At 48.7% G+C, this 18,856-nt stretch overlaps 7 protein-coding genes across 7 annotated transcripts; 3 read left to right on the top strand and 4 right to left on the bottom strand.

The window, feature by feature from the left end:
- Nucleotides 1–655: 655 nt before the first annotated feature.
- On the top strand, nt 656–1,375 carry PFICI_10738 (Protein bli-3; the record flags this gene model as incomplete). Its single annotated transcript, XM_007839319.1, has 2 exons — nt 656–856; nt 953–1,375. The coding sequence occupies 2 exons, from the start codon at nt 656–658 to the stop codon at nt 1,373–1,375; spliced, it is 624 nt and encodes a 207-aa protein (XP_007837510.1).
- Nucleotides 1,376–1,615: 240 nt separating this feature from the next.
- On the bottom strand, nt 1,616–3,244 carry PFICI_10737 (uncharacterized protein; the record flags this gene model as incomplete). Its single annotated transcript, XM_007839318.1, has 6 exons — nt 1,616–1,680; nt 1,790–1,983; nt 2,043–2,435; nt 2,629–2,663; nt 2,724–3,064; nt 3,127–3,244. 6 exons carry the CDS (start codon nt 3,242–3,244, stop codon nt 1,616–1,618), a joined length of 1,146 nt encoding a protein of 381 aa, XP_007837509.1.
- Nucleotides 3,245–6,249: 3,005 nt separating this feature from the next.
- On the top strand, nt 6,250–7,129 carry PFICI_10736 (uncharacterized protein; the record flags this gene model as incomplete). Its single annotated transcript, XM_007839317.1, has 3 exons — nt 6,250–6,390; nt 6,446–6,671; nt 6,744–7,129. 3 exons carry the CDS (start codon nt 6,250–6,252, stop codon nt 7,127–7,129), a joined length of 753 nt encoding a protein of 250 aa, XP_007837508.1.
- Nucleotides 7,130–10,674: 3,545 nt separating this feature from the next.
- On the top strand, nt 10,675–11,624 carry PFICI_10735 (uncharacterized protein; the record flags this gene model as incomplete). The annotated part of the gene is made up of 2 exons (XM_007839316.1): nt 10,675–10,970; nt 11,027–11,624. 2 exons carry the CDS (start codon nt 10,675–10,677, stop codon nt 11,622–11,624), a joined length of 894 nt encoding a protein of 297 aa, XP_007837507.1.
- Nucleotides 11,625–12,741: 1,117 nt separating this feature from the next.
- Nucleotides 12,742–14,410, bottom strand: PFICI_10734 (uncharacterized protein; the record flags this gene model as incomplete). Its single annotated transcript, XM_007839315.1, has 3 exons — nt 12,742–12,955; nt 13,013–13,683; nt 13,793–14,410. The coding sequence occupies 3 exons, from the start codon at nt 14,408–14,410 to the stop codon at nt 12,742–12,744; spliced, it is 1,503 nt and encodes a 500-aa protein (XP_007837506.1).
- Nucleotides 14,411–14,901: 491 nt separating this feature from the next.
- Nucleotides 14,902–15,712, bottom strand: PFICI_10733 (uncharacterized protein; the record flags this gene model as incomplete). Its single annotated transcript, XM_007839314.1, has 2 exons — nt 14,902–15,413; nt 15,472–15,712. 2 exons carry the CDS (start codon nt 15,710–15,712, stop codon nt 14,902–14,904), a joined length of 753 nt encoding a protein of 250 aa, XP_007837505.1.
- Nucleotides 15,713–16,394: 682 nt separating this feature from the next.
- On the bottom strand, nt 16,395–17,705 carry PFICI_10732 (AP-2 complex subunit mu; the record flags this gene model as incomplete). Its single annotated transcript, XM_007839313.1, has 1 exon — nt 16,395–17,705. One exon carries the CDS (start codon nt 17,703–17,705, stop codon nt 16,395–16,397), a length of 1,311 nt encoding a protein of 436 aa, XP_007837504.1.
- Nucleotides 17,706–18,856: the final 1,151 nt, after the last annotated feature.

Here is an 18,856-nt window from a genome sequence, read left to right as displayed (position 1 = left end):
AAAGGCGTACCTTTAGCTGTACGAGAAGAATAAATACAAGCAGAACTTCATTTAATCATTTAGCGAGTTGAAAGAAAAGAAAAAAGAAGAAACTAAACAACGAATGAATGGAAATTTAGTATAAGATAGATTCCCCTTGTGTAGGCAAGGGGTGGTGACATGTGTCGTGGAGATTTACGAGCATATACCATGTACCTACTAATACGTCCCCACCACTTAGGCCAGGTACCGAGATCCCAGCGTGAACCAAGTGGGGCATCAAGGGAGAGTCGAGTCAGCGCAATAGTATAGTCAGAGCGTGGATGTTGAGACTTATATTGGTAATAGCGAATAAGGACATATATTGCCCTTATTCATTTTCAACTCAGCCCCTAGGGAGTTGCTTTACTCTTTGGAGATTGTCCTGGTACAGCCACGTCATTCTGACATTCAAAGGAGGTTTGCGGGACAAGAACAAGTCCCCAAAACTATAAAATCATGACGTAGCTTCGCACTACGCACGTCTTTATTTGTACGGACCTGAGCTTGCCTCGATTCATCAACAATTAACCTGGCTCTACTCTCAACGCCTACTCCTTCATAACAACAATCGACAACAATCCATTGCGACAGGTATCAGCCACTTTTTTTTTTTTTTTTTCAAAGGAAACGCAAAATGTCGACGTTCTCAAATACCAACACCGCTGGAAAAACAGCCGATCCTACCACTGCTGCAAACATTGACCGTAATGTGCCCCTCAAGCAGAAGATTGAGGATCTCAGCGAGTTTATCACTTCACGCAAGTTTGGCATGATGACAACACGCGACGTCAAAACGGGGAAGCTAGTCTCTCGTGCCATGGCATTGGCGGGCAAAGTACGTCAACATTCAACTTATAATATTGCCAACTCGTTTCTGTTTGATTCGGGCAAATTTCCAATGAAGCTTACAATGTACCACTCTACAATATAGGAAGCCGGTGACATCGACCTCGTATTCACGACGAACACGGAATCGCACAAGACGGACGAGCTGGCAGCGGATCCGCACGTTAACATCTCCTTTATCGACTCGTCGGGCCAATGGGCATCCATCGCTGGGGACGCACATGTCGAAACAGATCGTGAGACTGTCAAGAAGTACTACAGCTCCAGTCTAAAGGCCTGGCTAGGTGATCTGGGTGACGGGAAGCACGATGGCTCCAAAAACGATCCCCGCCTCGGCGTTATTCGTGTCCGCACGTCGACCGCCACCTACCTACTCACCAACAAGACGGCTGTTACTAGAGCCGCAGAGGTCGCGCGCGGAGCACTGACAGGTAGCCCACCGGAGATTGGCAAGTTGAGAGAGATCTCGGAGCTTGAAGTGCAGCAGTGGAGATCTATTGCTACCTGAAATGGAGGGTGGCCGATGTTGCCTGACCAGTTTTGACAGGATGCAAAGATCTAATTAAATCAATAAAAGAAGTCAAGTAAATTAGTCCTACAAGAGGCAAATTCCTAAGGATAGACTACAATTAGGACAAACCCACCCCCATCATGTCATTAATCCGGCTCCAAAGATGGATCCATCCTGATACATCACGCCTGTAGTCGATAAACCATAATTCAAAAAGCTTGCTCTACTGTGGCCATATCAAAAATTCACGAGCATGGCCGCACCACCAAAGAGAGCAGCAGCACCAACGGCACCGGTTTTCACTGTAACCGTCCAGGTCAGCAGCAGTCCAGATTATTGTATATTTCACAGAGTAAAGGTTCCACGGCGACTTTGTCGCAATGGCATGATAGGTGAAAGGAATATACGTACTTGGCACACCAGGGTTGCTGGTGGTAGAAGAGGCACTGCCTCCTGACGTCTGCGCCGGGTTGGTGCCTGTAGGCGTAGCGACGCCACTGGTGTAAGGAACACCAGAGGAACCGCTAGAAGCGCCCGAGTATGCGGGTCCTGCACTGGTAGCAGAAGGATCCGGAGTGGCAGTAGAGTTGCTTGGATTCAAAACCCTGCGATAATGTCAGTAGCGGGAAAATTAAATTCATCTTCCCAATTGTGGGAAACATACTGATCAATAACGTGTACAACACCATTGCTGACAAGCAAGTCGGGGATCGTGACCCGTGCGGCATTGACAAAGACACTTCCATTGATGTTGTAAATATTGAGCTCGTCTCCGTTCGAAGCTGTCAGGGTCGAGTTCTGAATGTCTGAGCTGTAGGCGACGGTGTTCTCGACAACATGATATCCAAGAGTGCTACGGAGGTCATCCGTAGATAGGTTGGCTAGGATGCTACCAATTTCGTTGAAGGCCTCATTATTTGGTGCGAAGACTGTTACATTCATGAGGGAGCTGACAGTGTCCTGAATGTTTGCAGTCGTGATGGCACCGGCAGCCGCGGTGAGGTTTGCATTAGACAACGTGGCTGTGAGGTTCTGGGGGACCGATAAGACTGAGTCGCTGGTGGGTAGAAATATGTTAGCTTCTCTCAATTTTTCATCATGTATAGAAATTTCCACCAAGTGCTTGAGCTACCGCTACCACGTAGGCAGGGATTTCCCAAGACCAAATTACGGGACCGGGAAATCTCAAAGATAGGCGCTTCTAGGAAAACATGAAAAAGGTAAGGACACCACAGATATTGACCACTTACATAATGTGAATGACACCACCGGTGAAGTTCAGGTTCTAAACGACATATTAGTTACAATTGGATGCTCACATATCTTGTGGTATTTGCAGACTTACAGGTGTTAGCACCGTTGCATTTTGCTTCAAGCCCGAGAAGATTGTGACGTTGCCGTCGGAAACTCTGGCTTCAACCCGCTGACCTCCAGTGACGTTGGCATACGTCTTGTTGGTGAGGTATGTTGGAATGAAGATGGATGTGTTAGTGAAGCTATCGGCGTAGTATGTGCCATTTAGGATATGGTAAGACAGCAGGGCATCCACGGCGCCGGAGTCGGACAGAGCCGATGCAGCGTCTGAATTATTCAGTAATGAGCTCAAGGCATCATTGTTAGGGGCCAGAATTGTCACATTGCTCAATTGGTCAAGTTGCTGGGCGAGTCCGCTGCTTTGGAGGAGTCCTAGCCATGTGTATTCAGTATGCGTGAACAATACACAAGTCACCTTGTTGGGAGCCATTTACCATTGAGCGCCGACAAGCTTGAGTTTTGAGCTCCAAGTGCATCTGTCAGACTGGTATTCTGATCCTGCGCTGCGACTACGCTGGCCATAGCCAAGGGCAGAATTCTCTTGAGCTGCATTATGCTGATTGGTTCCACGCGGGCTCAAAGTGCAATACTTTAAACGAAGCGGCCGGATAGTATGAGTTTGTTTGTAGATTCAGGAACATAAGATGGGGACATGGAGCTACCACAAGCATTTATAAAGGCGTTATTTCCAGAGAGGACCTACTTTAAAGACCTGGCGGTGGCCACCTACACCCTCAATTAGACTGCTTTGCGTCGTAAGACAGAACGAAGTCATGATGTCGATCTACAGAACCAACAAGTTCCAGCTTGGCTTGGAAAGCAGGGGTCCTAACTTGTATAACCCCATCACGATGCTAGGTGTGTGGTTTCTAGCCCGCGCCCCATAGTCGACTCTGCATGAAAGTCAAATACGGCTGCACTAAACCGCATGTCTCAACCCGTTCTATCCGTTTGGCTCACAGGCGTACTACCTACCTAGTAGCTAACCATTGCCTGCCTGCTTTGAAATTAGTCTTATTTTTGACACATGCAGTCAGTATTGGTGCTGGAAACCCCTTCAAAGTTGCATCCATCCTGTATGCTTGCTTGAATCCTATACCTGAGTTGGTTGGGGGCAGCTGCTGTACCTAGTGTTCGCGCTTCATACCGTATTAACCGCCATTCAGCGTTTCATTGCCTTCCGCAAAAGGAATGCATCACGAAGGATTAAGTGAGCAGGACCCAACGGGCAATATGTTACGTGCTCGATTCGTCTCGCGCCATACAGCGCGATTATTTCGAACGAAAGGATCAAAAGTCTATGTCGTCAGTCCAAACGCCATCAAGGGGCATCTAGCTCACAGCCACTGATGCTGATTGGACCGTTTCTGCACCTCAGGCACCTTGCGCAGCTTATCCCCGCATTTTCGTCTCGGATGTTTGTTTAGAGATGGCAGATCGAATTTGGAAGCTGACTTGCTCCCCCCAGGTCAAGCTAAGCTGCCTGTTTTCTTCCTTGAGGAACTCTCGCCAGGCCGTACTGTCTGTCGTGATTGGCCGTCCAGCTGAAGACCAAGGCGTTGGCCCCGCCGGCTGAGGTGCCGCTGTTGTCTTGGCTCGGAAGGTCGGCCGACCAGCGTGCCTATTAGTGCGCCATGACCAAGCTCGCAGTAGCTCAACTAAATTTTTGAGGCTGTGCTGAGGAGGGCAGTCGTATAATTGGTTTCGCATATGGTCAATTCAAGTTTTCAATAAGACAGCTACAAAACGCAGAATACAATTCGTCGTCTTCCAAGGTCATGAGATGTTGGATATACGTGGTCCTTACAGAAGATGGAAAGTGAGAGGGGCTTCGAGACTGAGTACCATATGTCCGGAAGGACTACATACTGGTAATGCAGACCGTCGATGACATTCTAGTTCAACATACATCTGCTTACCTAGTCCAGTGCTACATATATACATAGGTGCAATCTAAGATTTCTGTTCAAACGGTGATACTGATGACGTCGTCGTTGTTGTTCGAGAGCAGGTCTAATCGCGAGTGCCAAGCAGCCGAAGTACCTAAAGGCTAATAGGTAGATACTCGCCAAGTCCTTTCTACAATGTCTCTTTCACTTATCCCTGATATCCAAAGTTGAAGAAACCTCCAATTCACTCTACTTGGGCTAATGCTGCCAAGACGATGGCATCATGACATCGATCAAGGTTACGACTTCTATTACGCACCACGCAAGCCATACTTACAGAACATACAAGTGGCTAATTTGAGAGAACAGCCGGTTCAATTCCGACAGCCGAGAGCTATCCACGGGAAAGACTCTGCAATCTTCTGGACCACTCCATTGATGAATTGATCGTCAAATGACAAGAGACCTATATTTGTAGCTTGAGGCGCACTCACCAACTCATTCGTAATCTCCTGTGTTGATGAGAATTGGTCATGTGTTGTCTGTCTGCTAGTTTTCAAGTTACGGGTAAGGATGGCATAATCCGCTATCTGCTCAGTGGACTTCTGCTTGGCCGAGTAGAACCAAAGATGACTTTGCGTGAATGCATACGACTGAAGCTACTTCGGCCTGCGGAGTTCCAGATAGCTCGGCTCCGGTGGAACGGAGCACGGTGGAGCACTCCGCCATCGCCGTCCGTTCCCCAGTATACGGAGCAGGTTCGGCGGGATACTACCCGCTTTCCATTGTGGGGGCCTCTTTTCATTCATACGCTGGCGTTACTCGAAGAAGATCAATTGTGGTCAATGATGACTAATATGGCTCAAGACATAAGAAAATAAGATAAGTTGTGATGCCACACCCAGGTTGTTCTTATTGAATGAGTCTGACTTGTATGCATTGGTCAGGGCCAAGACCTTCATTGGCAAGTGTCTTTATTGTTCATGCCATCGTCGGCCCTAGTCCTTGCAGCGAAGAAGAAGAACTCATTGAAAGCGTATTATTGAATCACCGCTGTAAGAATACTGGAGCAATTCTGGCTAGTCGTCTGATGTTGATAGATATGTCCTAAACTTGCGGCTCTTGCCAAGAGTGTGGAGCCGTCGTCTCACGTTTCGACCATATGAGAAAAATCCACCAACCACCATCGACACGGGACCACAAGTCCCGTTCAGGACGAGCAAAGCCTAGTTTACTTGCAAAATGCATCCAATGAATGAAGGCGGTCGTTTCTATGAATGTTCCGGATGATCGCCCAAAAAGAACAAATCCGTTGAACATATTGGGTCAACTGCCGTTTGTCTTTGTCAAACCAACCACTGACATTCAAACTGTCTAGAAAAACGAATGATGTCGGAGGAGGTCAACGTAAAGATACCGGGATCATGGGTGGCTGCCACGACAATTAATCTAGAACGCATGCAGCTGACCTGTGTTTGCACGCGCTTGCCTGTCATGAAAAGAACAAGAGTCAGGGGCAAAGCAGCCAGGGGTTTTCAACCCTTTGGTGACTATAAAACTAGTTGTGTAGCCTGGATATGGGATTTCAGTCGAGTTCTCCGTTGATCATATCAGCAAGCTGTAGTATCACTAGCTCGAGTTCAATACTCGTAAATTATTCTATTCGCCATGCACGCCTTGACCACAACTCTCCTCGGGCTTGGGAGCGCAGCTCTCGTCGCCGCTCATGGATATGTTGACAACGCGACGATCAACGGCAATTACTACCAGTTCTATCAGCCGTACACGGACCCTTATACATCTCCAACTGTAAACGACCCTGTCATCAGCCTACTGAAAGTATAGAATTGACAAAGCGTAACAGCCCGACAGAATCTCCAGGCCGGTCCAGGGTAACGGTCCGGTCACTGACTTAACATATGACGATCTCCAGTGCGGCGGTTACACCGACGGAGGCATCGTCGGCTCGTCACCCGCAGTTCTTCATGCAGACGCTGCGGCTGGCTCCACAGTCACCCTTCATTGGACGCTGTGGCCCGAGTCGCACGTCGGACCTACTATCACCTACATGGCTGCTTGCCCTAGCTCAGGTTAGAACCCCTTTCTGGCTTTTCTCATCTCCATCTGTCAAAAATTCATGCTGACTATGACAACCGGACCAGGCTGCCAAGACTACATGCCCGGCGACGACGCCGTTTGGTTCAAGATTGCCGAGGACGGCCGGGACGGCACGAGTAATACGTGGGGCGACACGCCGCTGATGAGCAATGGCAATGCCGGATACTCGTACACAATCCCTTCATGTCTTGCTGCAGGCTATTACCTGGTGCGCCACGAGATCATCGCCCTCCACTCAGCATACAGCTATCCAGGCGCGCAATTCTACCCAGGCTGCCACCAGCTTAAGGTGACCAGTTCTGGCTCCACCAAGCCGAGTAATCTGGTTTCTTTCCCGGGCGCATACGCCAGCTCCGACCCCGGCATCACCTACGACGCGTACCAGGCTCAGACCTACACTGTCCCCGGCCCTGATGTGTTCACCTGTTGAACGGCCCAAGTTGATGAATAAGGCTAAACAATTCATTCAGTTAGTGCTAGGCCCTGGGTCGGACAACATTCAATGTATATATTTGCAAATTGACCGTAAATACCTTGACTGTAAATATTGCAATGGAAAATCTACCTAGATATCCTGAGGGCATAAAGATACTGTTTCAGGTAAATGCATGTCGACGGGGTTATTGTGTACGTCGCTATCCTGATGCCCCCCATTGCGCGCCGAACACCTACCTGTGTACGATTGACTGGAATTGTATTGGGCTCACGGTGACCGATGGCAGACCGTAACTCTATCTTCCTGTCGGTGGTATTGTTGGTAATGACCAAAAGCAAGGACATGGTCCATGTGTTGTACCGCACAAGCCGCAATGCCACAGTTCCCAGGGGGCGCAGCCAAGTAAGCCTGGTGGTAAATCCTGGGTATACCAACCGGGTATTTCTTGCCTGAGGTAAGCCCGCAGTGTAGCCAAGGAGCAGTAAGAGCGGAATTAACTCGTAGAAAGACCATAACTCATTCAAGGCTTGGCCAAGTGCATTCATTACCCAGATAGGTACTTCCTGGTCCAGGCAAAATCAGCATACCGATGCAGCTCGGTGGATCCACGATGTCATGGCCTGTAATGGCCTGTAATGGCCTGTAATGGCCTGTAATGGTCCAATGCAACAAACAGCGTAGTAAACCTGGGACTGTGTATGTCCTTTTGTTAACTTGGACATCCTGATGCTGCAGTCAGATCAGAAATTTCGAATCAAGTTGGGATGCAAGTTGACGGACGTGATTTGAAAGGAAACGAGTGCCGACAATTGAGTACCCCTGCCATTCGATGGTCAGGACTCAGCACTTCCTTTACTAATGTATCCACTACTAGGTACGTACTCTGGAATACTCACTGGATGTTGCCAACACACTAATCAACTCGCCATCGTGTTAACCGCGGGGGCGCCACAGCTCGATAAACGGACTCTACGCTCATTTCAATTGCCGTGTTCTACACGAAGTAATTGTGGTGTCTATCACGCAAGGGCGAACAGCGAGCACAAAATGATTCACCATCATATGATCAGCTTGTGGAAGGGTGCCGGGGAATAAGATTTGCATGACACTCGGTGTAATCGTATGAACGCGGCGCAGCACGCACCAGGGCGCCAGAAATAGATGTCCAAATCGCGACCCGTTGAGCGTTCTCGGGTTCTTCAGGGCATGTCAAATGGACCGGGGAAATCCCAAGCTACATACACAGACAGGAGAAATCTACAAATACTTTTGCTCTCAGAATATGGCTGACTTGCATCTCGGAAACGGTCCTGGGTTTCAAGAGAAGACGTGAGCAAGCGTAGGTAGCCACCTCTATAGTAATCAGCTCGCGGGGCCCATGGTAACATTGGCATTGAGGGCAGCCACGTGGAGAGATGTGTTGGAGTCGTATCAAGCTTATGTCACGTCGGCTTATGACTTCCTAAATGTTGAACAAACAAAGTTCTCTTGTAAGAATTTTCTTCTACATTACATAGTTGTTACTCTGGTCCATCGTCCATACCCCTCACATCGTATTAAAAAGAAGGAGGGAAAAAAAAAAACCACGGCCAATTCCTTCTGGTGGGCGCGCGGGCGCAGCTTAGAGGAGAGCGACCCCATCATACCTCGTACCCCGGAAATGGCAGAGCTTTTAAGCCTTAGAGTAACGCAGCTAGGCATAGCTTGGTAGGGGTTGCATCACATCCTTTTCCCGCCAAATCCACAAATTTAGCAACCCGTCAGCTGTCCGGGGTCTTCCGAGTCCACCAAAACAGGCACCGCTGGGGCTTCGACGTCTTGGCGGACACCAAAATGGCAGAATGGATGACATCTGGGTATGCAGGAAGGAAGATTCCTCCAAGAAGACCGGTAGGACTCGAGGCTGGCGTGGAGCGGCCAGGCATCCTCTGTTGTACAATGATCTGGTACGAGGACGCGCTTGTGCAGCGAGAATGATGTGCTGCTGACTTATAAGTTTGTTGGTAGCCCGTTGCAAACGCTCCGAAGCATCCGTCTGACTACATTAGCTGCGTCTTACATTCCTCAATTGCCGTGACGTTGAGCGAATCTTAATCACCCAAACACGACCAACCAATGTTTATCAATCATTAATCTTTTTCTTCTTCTTCCCAGAGCCGTGGAGGTTGATCTCGTTCTTAGAACAAATCAAACGTTTAATCTCTTCATCGACAATCGACTGGAAATAAACAAAAAGATAAATTGGGCGGCATATCATTACAGCCATGGGGATCAACTCTCAAATTACCGGCCTGGAGCCAGGATTCCAAGTGTTACAGCAATATCGGAAACTTGCGATAGCAGGGCAGATACTCCTTTGGACGACGGGATTCAGTTTGGTATTATCAGTATTTATGGTGGTTGTTATGTATATGAGGCGGAAGAAAATTTCCGAGGTATGTCATCCAGCTTGGAGTGATGCGTCACGGGGTTCAAGACTGACAACTTCTGGTAGACAAGAGTCTGGCCTCGGCGCGAGCTCATAGCTTCCCTGCTGGCAAACTCGTTACTTGCACTCGGCAGCACAGTATTCTTCGCGTTCAACCATTACGTAGACAGGCATTGTGAAAGGCTGATCCGCCAGGGAAACGGGCTTGAGCCCAGTCATCCTTTCTACGGCACTGCTGGTCTCGACAAGTCGCATCCATTCGGACAGGGAATCTGGTTGACTCGCGAGGAACTGCATCCTGATCCATGGCAGTTATCAAGTTTCCTCATCTTTATTCTCTCCGTCATACTGCTGCTGTCGGCGTGGATGGACTCGAGGGCCGGGACTGGTCTACTGCACACGCCCAATAAGGAAAGTTTTGGCGAAAAGGGGGAAATACATCTATAAAGTCTTCACATTACCCCAATAAATGACAATCATATATGAGGAACGACCTTTCATGAATCTTGAAGCCAGCCTACAAGATATGGTCTAGTTACTTCACCAATGGATCGAGGCTCTATTGGCATCCAAGGTGTAAGGCCCGCTCAAGATCAATCTTCTAACCACACAAGAGACTAGCTGAGCCCGGGGGAAGTAGACACTATATAATCGCCTCAAGCTGAGCGAGCTACCGAAAGTTGACCCGAAGGAGTCTAGCTTGTCTCTCCCACGCGAAGGTCTCAATACGAACATTACTACCTAGTGACGGCTATAGGGCTCGGGCGTGTCGGATATTGCGTCGGTTCATTTCCGCCCGCGACTATAGAGGCATCCTTCACCTGCCCGCAGTCGGATAACCTTGACGCGGGGCCGATTGTATATCCCACACGAGATAGGCCCATACAATCACCCATCCTATGTCAGGATGCCAATTTCCGGTGCATTTGCACACCCTACACCAGACGCCGCAGACCGGATATCAGGCAGGATGATACTGGAGAAGAAGGGTTGCTAGGAATTCGGATATATACTCAATCCACTCCAGTGGATTCACCCTAGCTTTAAGACCTCAGACTTGTCTTGTCAAACTCAAATTCAATTCACATTGACCGCCTTGGAGATTTTCAATATGGCCCCCTCTGCAATCTCAAACGCTACTAGTATCCCCGGCGAGCCTGGCAGAGGAATGGATATCCTCAAGATGAAGGGGGCCGACACGGTCAACCTTGCCGTGGGCGCTGCTAATGGCAAAAGCACGGTCCCCACCCTGCCGGATTTCAAGTCCAAGGAGGAAGAACAGAAATACCACAAGGAACATCTTGTAGCCGCATTCCGAGTGTTTGCTGCCAATGGTTTCGACGAGGGACTGAGCGGACATATGTCACTGAGAGATCCGGTCAACCCAAACACATTTTGGATCAACCCGTGAGTTCCCTCGCAGGTACTTCCGGATGGCTCAGACTGATATTTTCGTGTCGCAGGTACACCATGCATTTTGCAGACATCACTGTCTCCGACTTGGTCTGCGTCACGGAAGAGGCAGAGGTCGTCCACGGAATCCACTCAGTAAACGCTGCTGGGTTTGCCATTCACTCCGAGATTCACAAAGCACACCCATGGATAAACGCCGTGTGTCACGCTCACTCCACCGCCGGTAAGGCCTACAGTACCTTCGGAAAACCTCTTCCGCCTTTGACGCAGGACTCTCTCAAGTTCTACGGCCGACACAGCATCTTACACGAATATGGAGGTCCCGTGCTATCTACAGAGGAGGGACAGGCGATTGCTGGCGTGATCAATGACGATACGAATATGGTCATTCTCCAAAATCATGGACTACTATCTATTGGGACCACCATTGATGAAGCTTGCTACTGGTTTTGCTCCTTCGACAAGTGCTGCCAAGCTCAGTTGCTGATAGACGCAGCATCACCTTTCAATGGCGGCCCCAAGAGGATCAATGAGGAGATTGCAGTCAAGTCTGCAAAGATTTTGGGTGCGAGGTCCAGGGGCTGGCTCCACTTCCAGGCGTATTATACAAATATGGTGAAAAAGACTGGCGGGTCATTCTTACAATAGAAACCCACGCAAACTCAAACAACATCTCTTTGCACGGATACTGTATTCGAAATGCGTTCCAGATAGGAAAATCAAGAAATCACATTGCAAACACGCTTCAATTTCATCGAATGCGACTTTCTGTGGATCAACAATATACATGCGAAATAATTTGCTGGTTTTGATACGGATCCGTTGCTTTCCTGGTGTTCTTGTTGCTCTGATTCGAAGCCAATGCCATGAATCTGCCGAAGCTGTTCAACATTCTTTTCTAGGCTTCTTGATTGGTTCTGTCAATATTGTGCTCTGGTACTACGGTGTAATTACAGCCGAAGTGCGGGGTCCCAAGTGTACCAAGGTGATGATAACGTAAGACCATAGTAGGTACTTGGCAACGATCATTACTGTGTATAGCTTGGATACCCGGGATGCCAATTCGTATCCGAATAGAGGGTTGGGGGGCATCAGGTCAATGGTGTTTGTCGGAAAGCCCCTCCAAGTTGAGCTCAACTGTACCAAATTCGCAAAACATGGATTGTATTGTTGCTAAATGAGAACTTCTATCAATACCCAGAACACTCTGAGATTTCTATCTATGAAAAGCTGCTTGTTATCTCCATACAAATATACACACACTCTGACTAATAAGATTTGGTAATTAGATTTGGAATTAATTTTATTATTAGCAATAACATATTCGTAGGCAAACTTGTGAGAAGAGATTTTTTAACCTACAGCCAGGGTTACTTTCTTCGATGGAGAATCTCGATGGGGAATGCAAAGCTCGCAGCTACGATGACTCTTGAGACGAAGGAACTAATGACACTTTTCAAAAACGCATGAACTTTTGTCAAAACATTGTCTGTAGAGACCAAAGGTTGCCAAGGCGAGGCGCGGTGCTCTGAGAGGTTTAAATCCATCGGCATCTACATTCTCGATCCACTAGCAACACATTGTTTGCATTGCAACTTAAACATTTAATATCACAGAGACAAAGAAAGATGCGAAAAGTTCATCGAATGATTTGGATTGATATCGCTCAATTGATTGTTCTCTCCGTAATTTCACCATCATTACGGATGCTAGATCACGCAGAGACTCCGTTATTTAGAAGCGCAGTGCAGGATCTCCCTCCTTCTTACTCATCGAGTCTGATGGAGTGAGGATTGGCAAAGACATTCGTAGGATCGAAACGACGCTTGACTTTCTGGATACGAGCGTATAAATCCTGGCCGTAGTACATGTGTTTTGCTGTAGTTCTATCGTACTCTGAGTCGACGTATGGAAGATATGCGCCGAATGTGTCCAGCATGCCACTCATGGCCTGATTTAGGGAATTGAGGAATGCAATACTGTCAGTGAAGTTAGCATTGGTCTTAACAATACTGAAATAAAGACATTTCTTTTACCCGTCTTCAGGAAACTGTACATCACCTCCCACGTATGCTTGGTGTTGTGCCACCCACATAGAACCACGATCGCGGTAGGCTGCAGAAGAGTGGTTCATATTGATTGTACTTCCTGCTCCTCCGTAGAGATCTAGGATGGCATACCACCCAAAGTTCTGTTGCTCTTGTCCCACTGTGGCAATGAATTCCATGTAAGTCCGAATACTATCCCGCGGAGCGCCCGGTTCGGGAATGGTGACACTCTTGGCGTAAAAGTTGCTTCGCTCGCTGTACGTTTCAGTGACCGTTAGATCATCTCCCGCCAGAGCTTTGAGAGCGTCAATCCAGCCCAGCTCTGTGGACTTGACTTGCATGGACTTGCAAATACCGCTCAGCAGGTGGGGAACTAGGGCATCCCGAAACATCTGCTCAGAGCCAATGTAAATACCAGCAACATGGAACCACCGCGCTGGCCCAAGGACGACACCGAACGATATATTGGCGTTGAAAACCGTGGAATCATGGGCCACCTCTTGGAGATGCATAAAGGCGTCTGTAGCTCTATCAATGTCGACGACAGGCGCAATCGAGGCCAGATCAAGCTCCCATCTGACGACCTTGGCTGGAGCCGGCTGAGTTTGAAGGTAAAAGTTGATAGCAATACCGATCATATCCGCAGCTCCTCTCATTGCCTGATGGAGTAATAAGCACAAATTATTGGATGTTAAGAAAAAAGAGAGATCTGCTGGGTCGAGTTTCAAAGCCATCAGGACATAGGACAAAAACAGACCGTTTACTTACGTTAAAAATGTCGTCATAGTGAGTCGAATCAACATGAACACACCTTCCATCGGCAAGCACTACATCTAGAGCGACGATTTGATCCATGGCCAAGCCCCAAGCTCTCGAGAAGTGGCCGTAACCACCGTGAGTGTAGTGACCACCAATGCCAACAGCAGAGCAAGTACCGTGGGCAAGGGCGCGCTGGCACTGCTCCCAAACAGCCAGACTGAGAGGACCTAGTCGAGTGCCGCCGCCGACCTTGGCGATGCCAGTCTCCTTGTCGACCGACACATCTTGAAAATGGCCCATGTGAATTACCAAGGAACCGTCGAACCCTCCATTGCTGAAGCCTGCGTAGCTGTGGCCGCCGCTCTTGGCCTGGACTGGAACGCCGTGGTTGGAAGCGGAAAGGACTGCGTCCGAGATGTGTCGAATTGTCTCGGGAACGATGATCACGAGAGGTTCACATGACAGGCGCTGGTTATACGTTTGTGCATAAGTCTGCCATGCTGGGTTGTCATTTCGGATGAACGGTACATTCTTGCGTTTGAGGCTGTCGAAAATTTGATCACGGTCAAAGTTGGCTAGGGACGACTGCGTATCCTGCAAGTGGTGAGAATCGCTGTTGTCGGCCATCAGAGGAAAACTCAAATATGCAACCGTGAATAGTAGTTTAAGTGACGCGGGCAAGGTTTATGTGTAGGTAGGTCGGTAATTCCAGGATCAAGCCGGGTCGTTACTGCCTCGAATTTGTGCTCTAGATGGAAATTCAAATTATGACAAAAGGCGATAGGAACTGGGTAGGCAGGTACTCAGAAGGGAGGGAGACGACTTTGGAAAGCAGAAATTGGCAGAAAGAGAATTGGCTCGGATATTCGCAGTGAACTTTCAATTGTACTTCCCTAAGCCATGAAACAGAGGGAGCTGATGCCTGGACTACGCATTCTACAAGTCGTGTTCTGAGGCAGAAGCGAACGCTCTGATGAGCACAAGGGAAAAGGTTGAGCCACGGCCAAAGAGAGGACAGACATGGTTCAATTGCTGACATTGGCATCAAGCTCGTCATAATGTATCGCAACCCTTGATTCCATCATTCCAACAACGAAATCGCAAGCGCACAACACTACCTATTCCCTGCCCTCATAAGGCGCCATGAGCTTGTTGCCCTCGACGCCACTAGGAAAGTCTTCCTCGCCGAGATGCGTAGTGTGTGCCCATGGCTTTAATCCATTCTCTTCGCGGATCGTCTTGGCAAAACAATCACTCCATTTGAGTCTTGGGAACAGAGCTACGACCTCGTCTCTGGTCCGCACATTGACCAAGTCCGGACGATCACCCATGTTATCGTAAATGGTCGCCAGCTGGATCAACTGACCGAGGAACGTGATCTTTCCCACCGTTCCAACGTCTTGGTGACGGATGATGGCCTCGGCCACGGCTTCACGCTGTGGCTGGGGCGAGTCGTGAGATCGCAGAAGGTCCAACGCCAGAATGCCGCCAAACCACTCAAATGAGAGTAGGGTGGAGCGCAGATTATCTGGTGTGGTTCCGATATCGTGCAGTAGACAGGTAAGCGCCCATGTTGACGTGGATAAAACATCAGCCTGATCTGGAAATTGGTATTTCAGAATGCAATAACCTAATGTCCATCAGCATACCGAGTAAGCATATCCCGTAGAGCACATAAGAGTCATTACCAAAGTAGTATACACGCATCGAATGGTTGTAAGTAGGTTCAGGAAGGTGGTCTTTGGCGTATGCTTGCACATTCGCAACAATGGGATCATCAGAAGGAAAGGGTATCTGAGCTGCGGACACTGCTGGCGGTTCATTCCGATACGGCTTGTCGCCGAATATCTCTACCGCATCCACGGGTACAGGTGTCCAACCATGCTTGGCGATGTCACTAGATGACGCGACGGGAGTTGCTGAAGTCATGATCTCGTGTCTAACAAAAAGAGGAACGTGAGATTTTGAGCTATTGCAGGGAAGAAAAAAAGTATTGCATTGGTTTTGATTATCACAGGTTTATATATCAATGTACCTATTTGACCGAATTCGGCGTCTGCTCGTTGATTGAAGAATGACGACACTGCTTCGTCAAATCTACCTGGTGACCCCGAACTTGGATGAGGTATGTAATTCTGCGCTAAAAGTTCCGCAGAATTTCATGGTGACACTGCATACCAAATCGTTTGCTGTGGAATCATTTTCGTGTGCTGCGAGTAATACAGCAGAGCCGTACCTACTTAGGTAGTTTGCATTTCCGGCTCATTTATATATGACCGCGGGGTTTGCTGCATGTGCCGCTGACAAATACGGCCGAAAGTCTCTAAACTAATGTAGCTGCAAATGCCGAGGATTATGCCTGGGGTCGTAGTGACTTGGACACATTGTATGCAATCAGGTCCTCAGGGACGCGAGGCTGTTGGTGGACGCATGCTTGTGAGATGGGCCCTGTGTTTCTTTTTCTTAAAAGCCGGGCTTTGTGGCTATGTTTCGAACCGCAATGCAAAAGTTGGCAGTTTATATGCGGAACAGGAGTCCACTTGGGATGCGTCGCTCAGAACCTGCAGAGATCTGTCAGTAATCTTGTCAAATGCAGACAGTCGGGAGAGACTTACCGGATTTCATAGGACCCTGCCCTCGTCATGTACCTGACCCATTTTACACTGGAGTAGTTGCTCTTTTCAAAAACCTTTAGATATCTGACCAAAAGTCCCGAACTCGTGAACATCAAAAGACTGAAGTTCATGCTGAGCGGAGGACGCGACCATGCCTTCTGGTTCGTCATGCTTGTGAGCTCTGCCTCGGCACTAAGCACAAACTCGCTCTGTCCGCTGAATCGACCGATCTTCCAAATGATCACATTCTCACTTGGCTCATACTTCGCCTTTCCTTGTGTACATCGCTCTGTAATGCGTGCAGTATTTAGAGGCGTCGGGATTTTGACAACCACATTAGTGGCGAACAGTTTGCTGCCAAAATTTGCTTTTACACCAATGCTGTATTCGACCTTGGTCTTTCCCACTTCGTTGACAATGGCGTGAACTTTGAAGGGTAGGTTGACGTTCTCGGTCGCTCGGTAACGCATGAGCTCGAATTCGCCGTCTGGGGGGATGAAAGAGATGATACGGTCCGAATCGAACTTTCCGAGCTTGACGCATTGATGGAATTGGCAATCTTCCAACGTCACGCTTCCCGCAGCTGCCTTGGTTGCCTTTGTTCCGAGCCGATTTCCACTGGGGAGAGATTGCAGGCCATCGTGGTCAAGTAGAAGGCGGTCGTTTAGTCCAAACTTGCATTCTGGAGTTCCCGAAAGGTATGCGCGCATGATGATCTGGCCCGTGACATCAGCGCGGAGGACAGTCCCCGTCGCCGACATGAGCAAATTGACGTCCTCAATAACGTCAACGAATGCTTCGTTCTTTCGGTACTTGACATCTGCTTTGCGCCAGGACAGGGCGCCAGTGGCCTGCATGGTAATCTTGGCCGAATCCTCCGGAGCTCTCTGGGACATGACGCCCTCGGTTGTGATGTACATTTTGAGGGTGTCGGTCTCGGTGTTCTGAGGGTAGCCAAAGTCGATGATTTCGTCCAGGAGCTCATAAACAAGCACGAAGTTATTCTTGACGGCCTCCTCGTCGAATTTGCCGAAATAGCCCCTGCCCAGCTGGACGAGTCGGTAGAGGAACTCAAACACGAGCGCTGCATTGGCATTGCTCTTGGTGATCGCTACGAGATAGATGTTTTCGTGCTTGACATGGCTGAAGGTCGTACTGCCCAGCGTGAGGATCGGTGACCGTACTTGCGGATTCGAAATGACTTGGATGCGAAAGACGTCGGCGAGGCGCGGTCGGCAATCGTTTCTGAAGGCGCGAAAGATGAGGTTCTCGCCTTTTTGATTGAAAATCAGAATACCAGATAACATCTTGTCGACTGGACGAGCGCCCTCCCTAGTGAAGTGCTGCCGTTGGTGTCCAAGGTACTCTTTGTGACGATTGAGTGTGCGTTGGAGGTTGTTGTAAGCTGCAACGGCGGTAATGTTGGGGGTAGTAGAACAGTGTCCAAGATGTCGCGGCTGGTGAGTAGCCCACAATTGCTACCTTGCATTAGGGGCATCCCAGAGGCTACCCCCTACCAGCGTGGGGACCTTGTAGCTTGAGCCTGGGGTGAAGTGTGCAGGGTTCTGTGGCATGCGATCGGAGTTAACTTTTGGCGACTCCGCTGTAGTGTACTTCAGTTCGAATCCAGCGGCTCCTGGTCCAGTAATTAGGTACATATTCGTATGGTCCAGTCGGCCCCGGGGCTTGGTCGGGTGCGCTGCCAGAATGTTAGGCCCTTGCCCCACCATCCTTAGGGGACATGTGCAACATTGAATAGAACACAACGTAGTCCTACAAATGCCCAAGTACTTACCTACCTACTAGTAGTAGTTGATCAACGTTAAGATCGTGTGTATGAATGTCCAGATCCTCGACGGAAGGCTACTGCATGTTTTCTAAGCAGGTGGATTGGTAGCGATCAAGACAGATATAGTTATCGTCTTTTGAGACCCACTGTCTTCCTTTTCCTCGCTTTTGATCCTGATTTCCCAAGTAAAACTTGTTCTACTTATAAATCATCAGTAATGAGATCCCGCGCCATATCTAATGGAGCGTTCTGCGACTTATTGACAACTACATTCTGCGTGTCGTGGTTCATTTGTCCGTTTAATTGCCTATTTCATTCTTCTTTTCTGGGGAATACTCCCTTCTCTCGTTAACAATCTCATCTTCATCTTGGTAACAAATAATCACTGGCTGTATCGAATGTCTCCAAAATGTCGTTGTCATCCACTACCTAAGGCTAGTGTGAGTACGTACATACACAACAATGTAGGTGGCACAATTTACACGACGCTGATCATTTCCTCAGCAGGCTGCAATCTATTTATTTCCTCTTGGCACGAGCCGCTTCATCTATGATCTTCCGGGAACCGAGAAAGCGAGCAGCTGGCTTCTTGGCATTTTACAAATCTATTGATTGCTATTCTGGTGCGAATCGATGCTATATACCTAGGTATGTGTTCAACCACTGGGT

Source organism: Pestalotiopsis fici (assembly GCF_000516985.1).
Source record: "Pestalotiopsis fici W106-1 unplaced genomic scaffold PFICI_Scf_8, whole genome shotgun sequence".
NCBI lineage: Eukaryota > Fungi > Ascomycota > Sordariomycetes > Amphisphaeriales > Sporocadaceae > Pestalotiopsis > Pestalotiopsis fici.
Note: the sequence above shows the minus strand (reverse complement) of the source record. Positions and strands in the feature narration are given on the sequence as shown.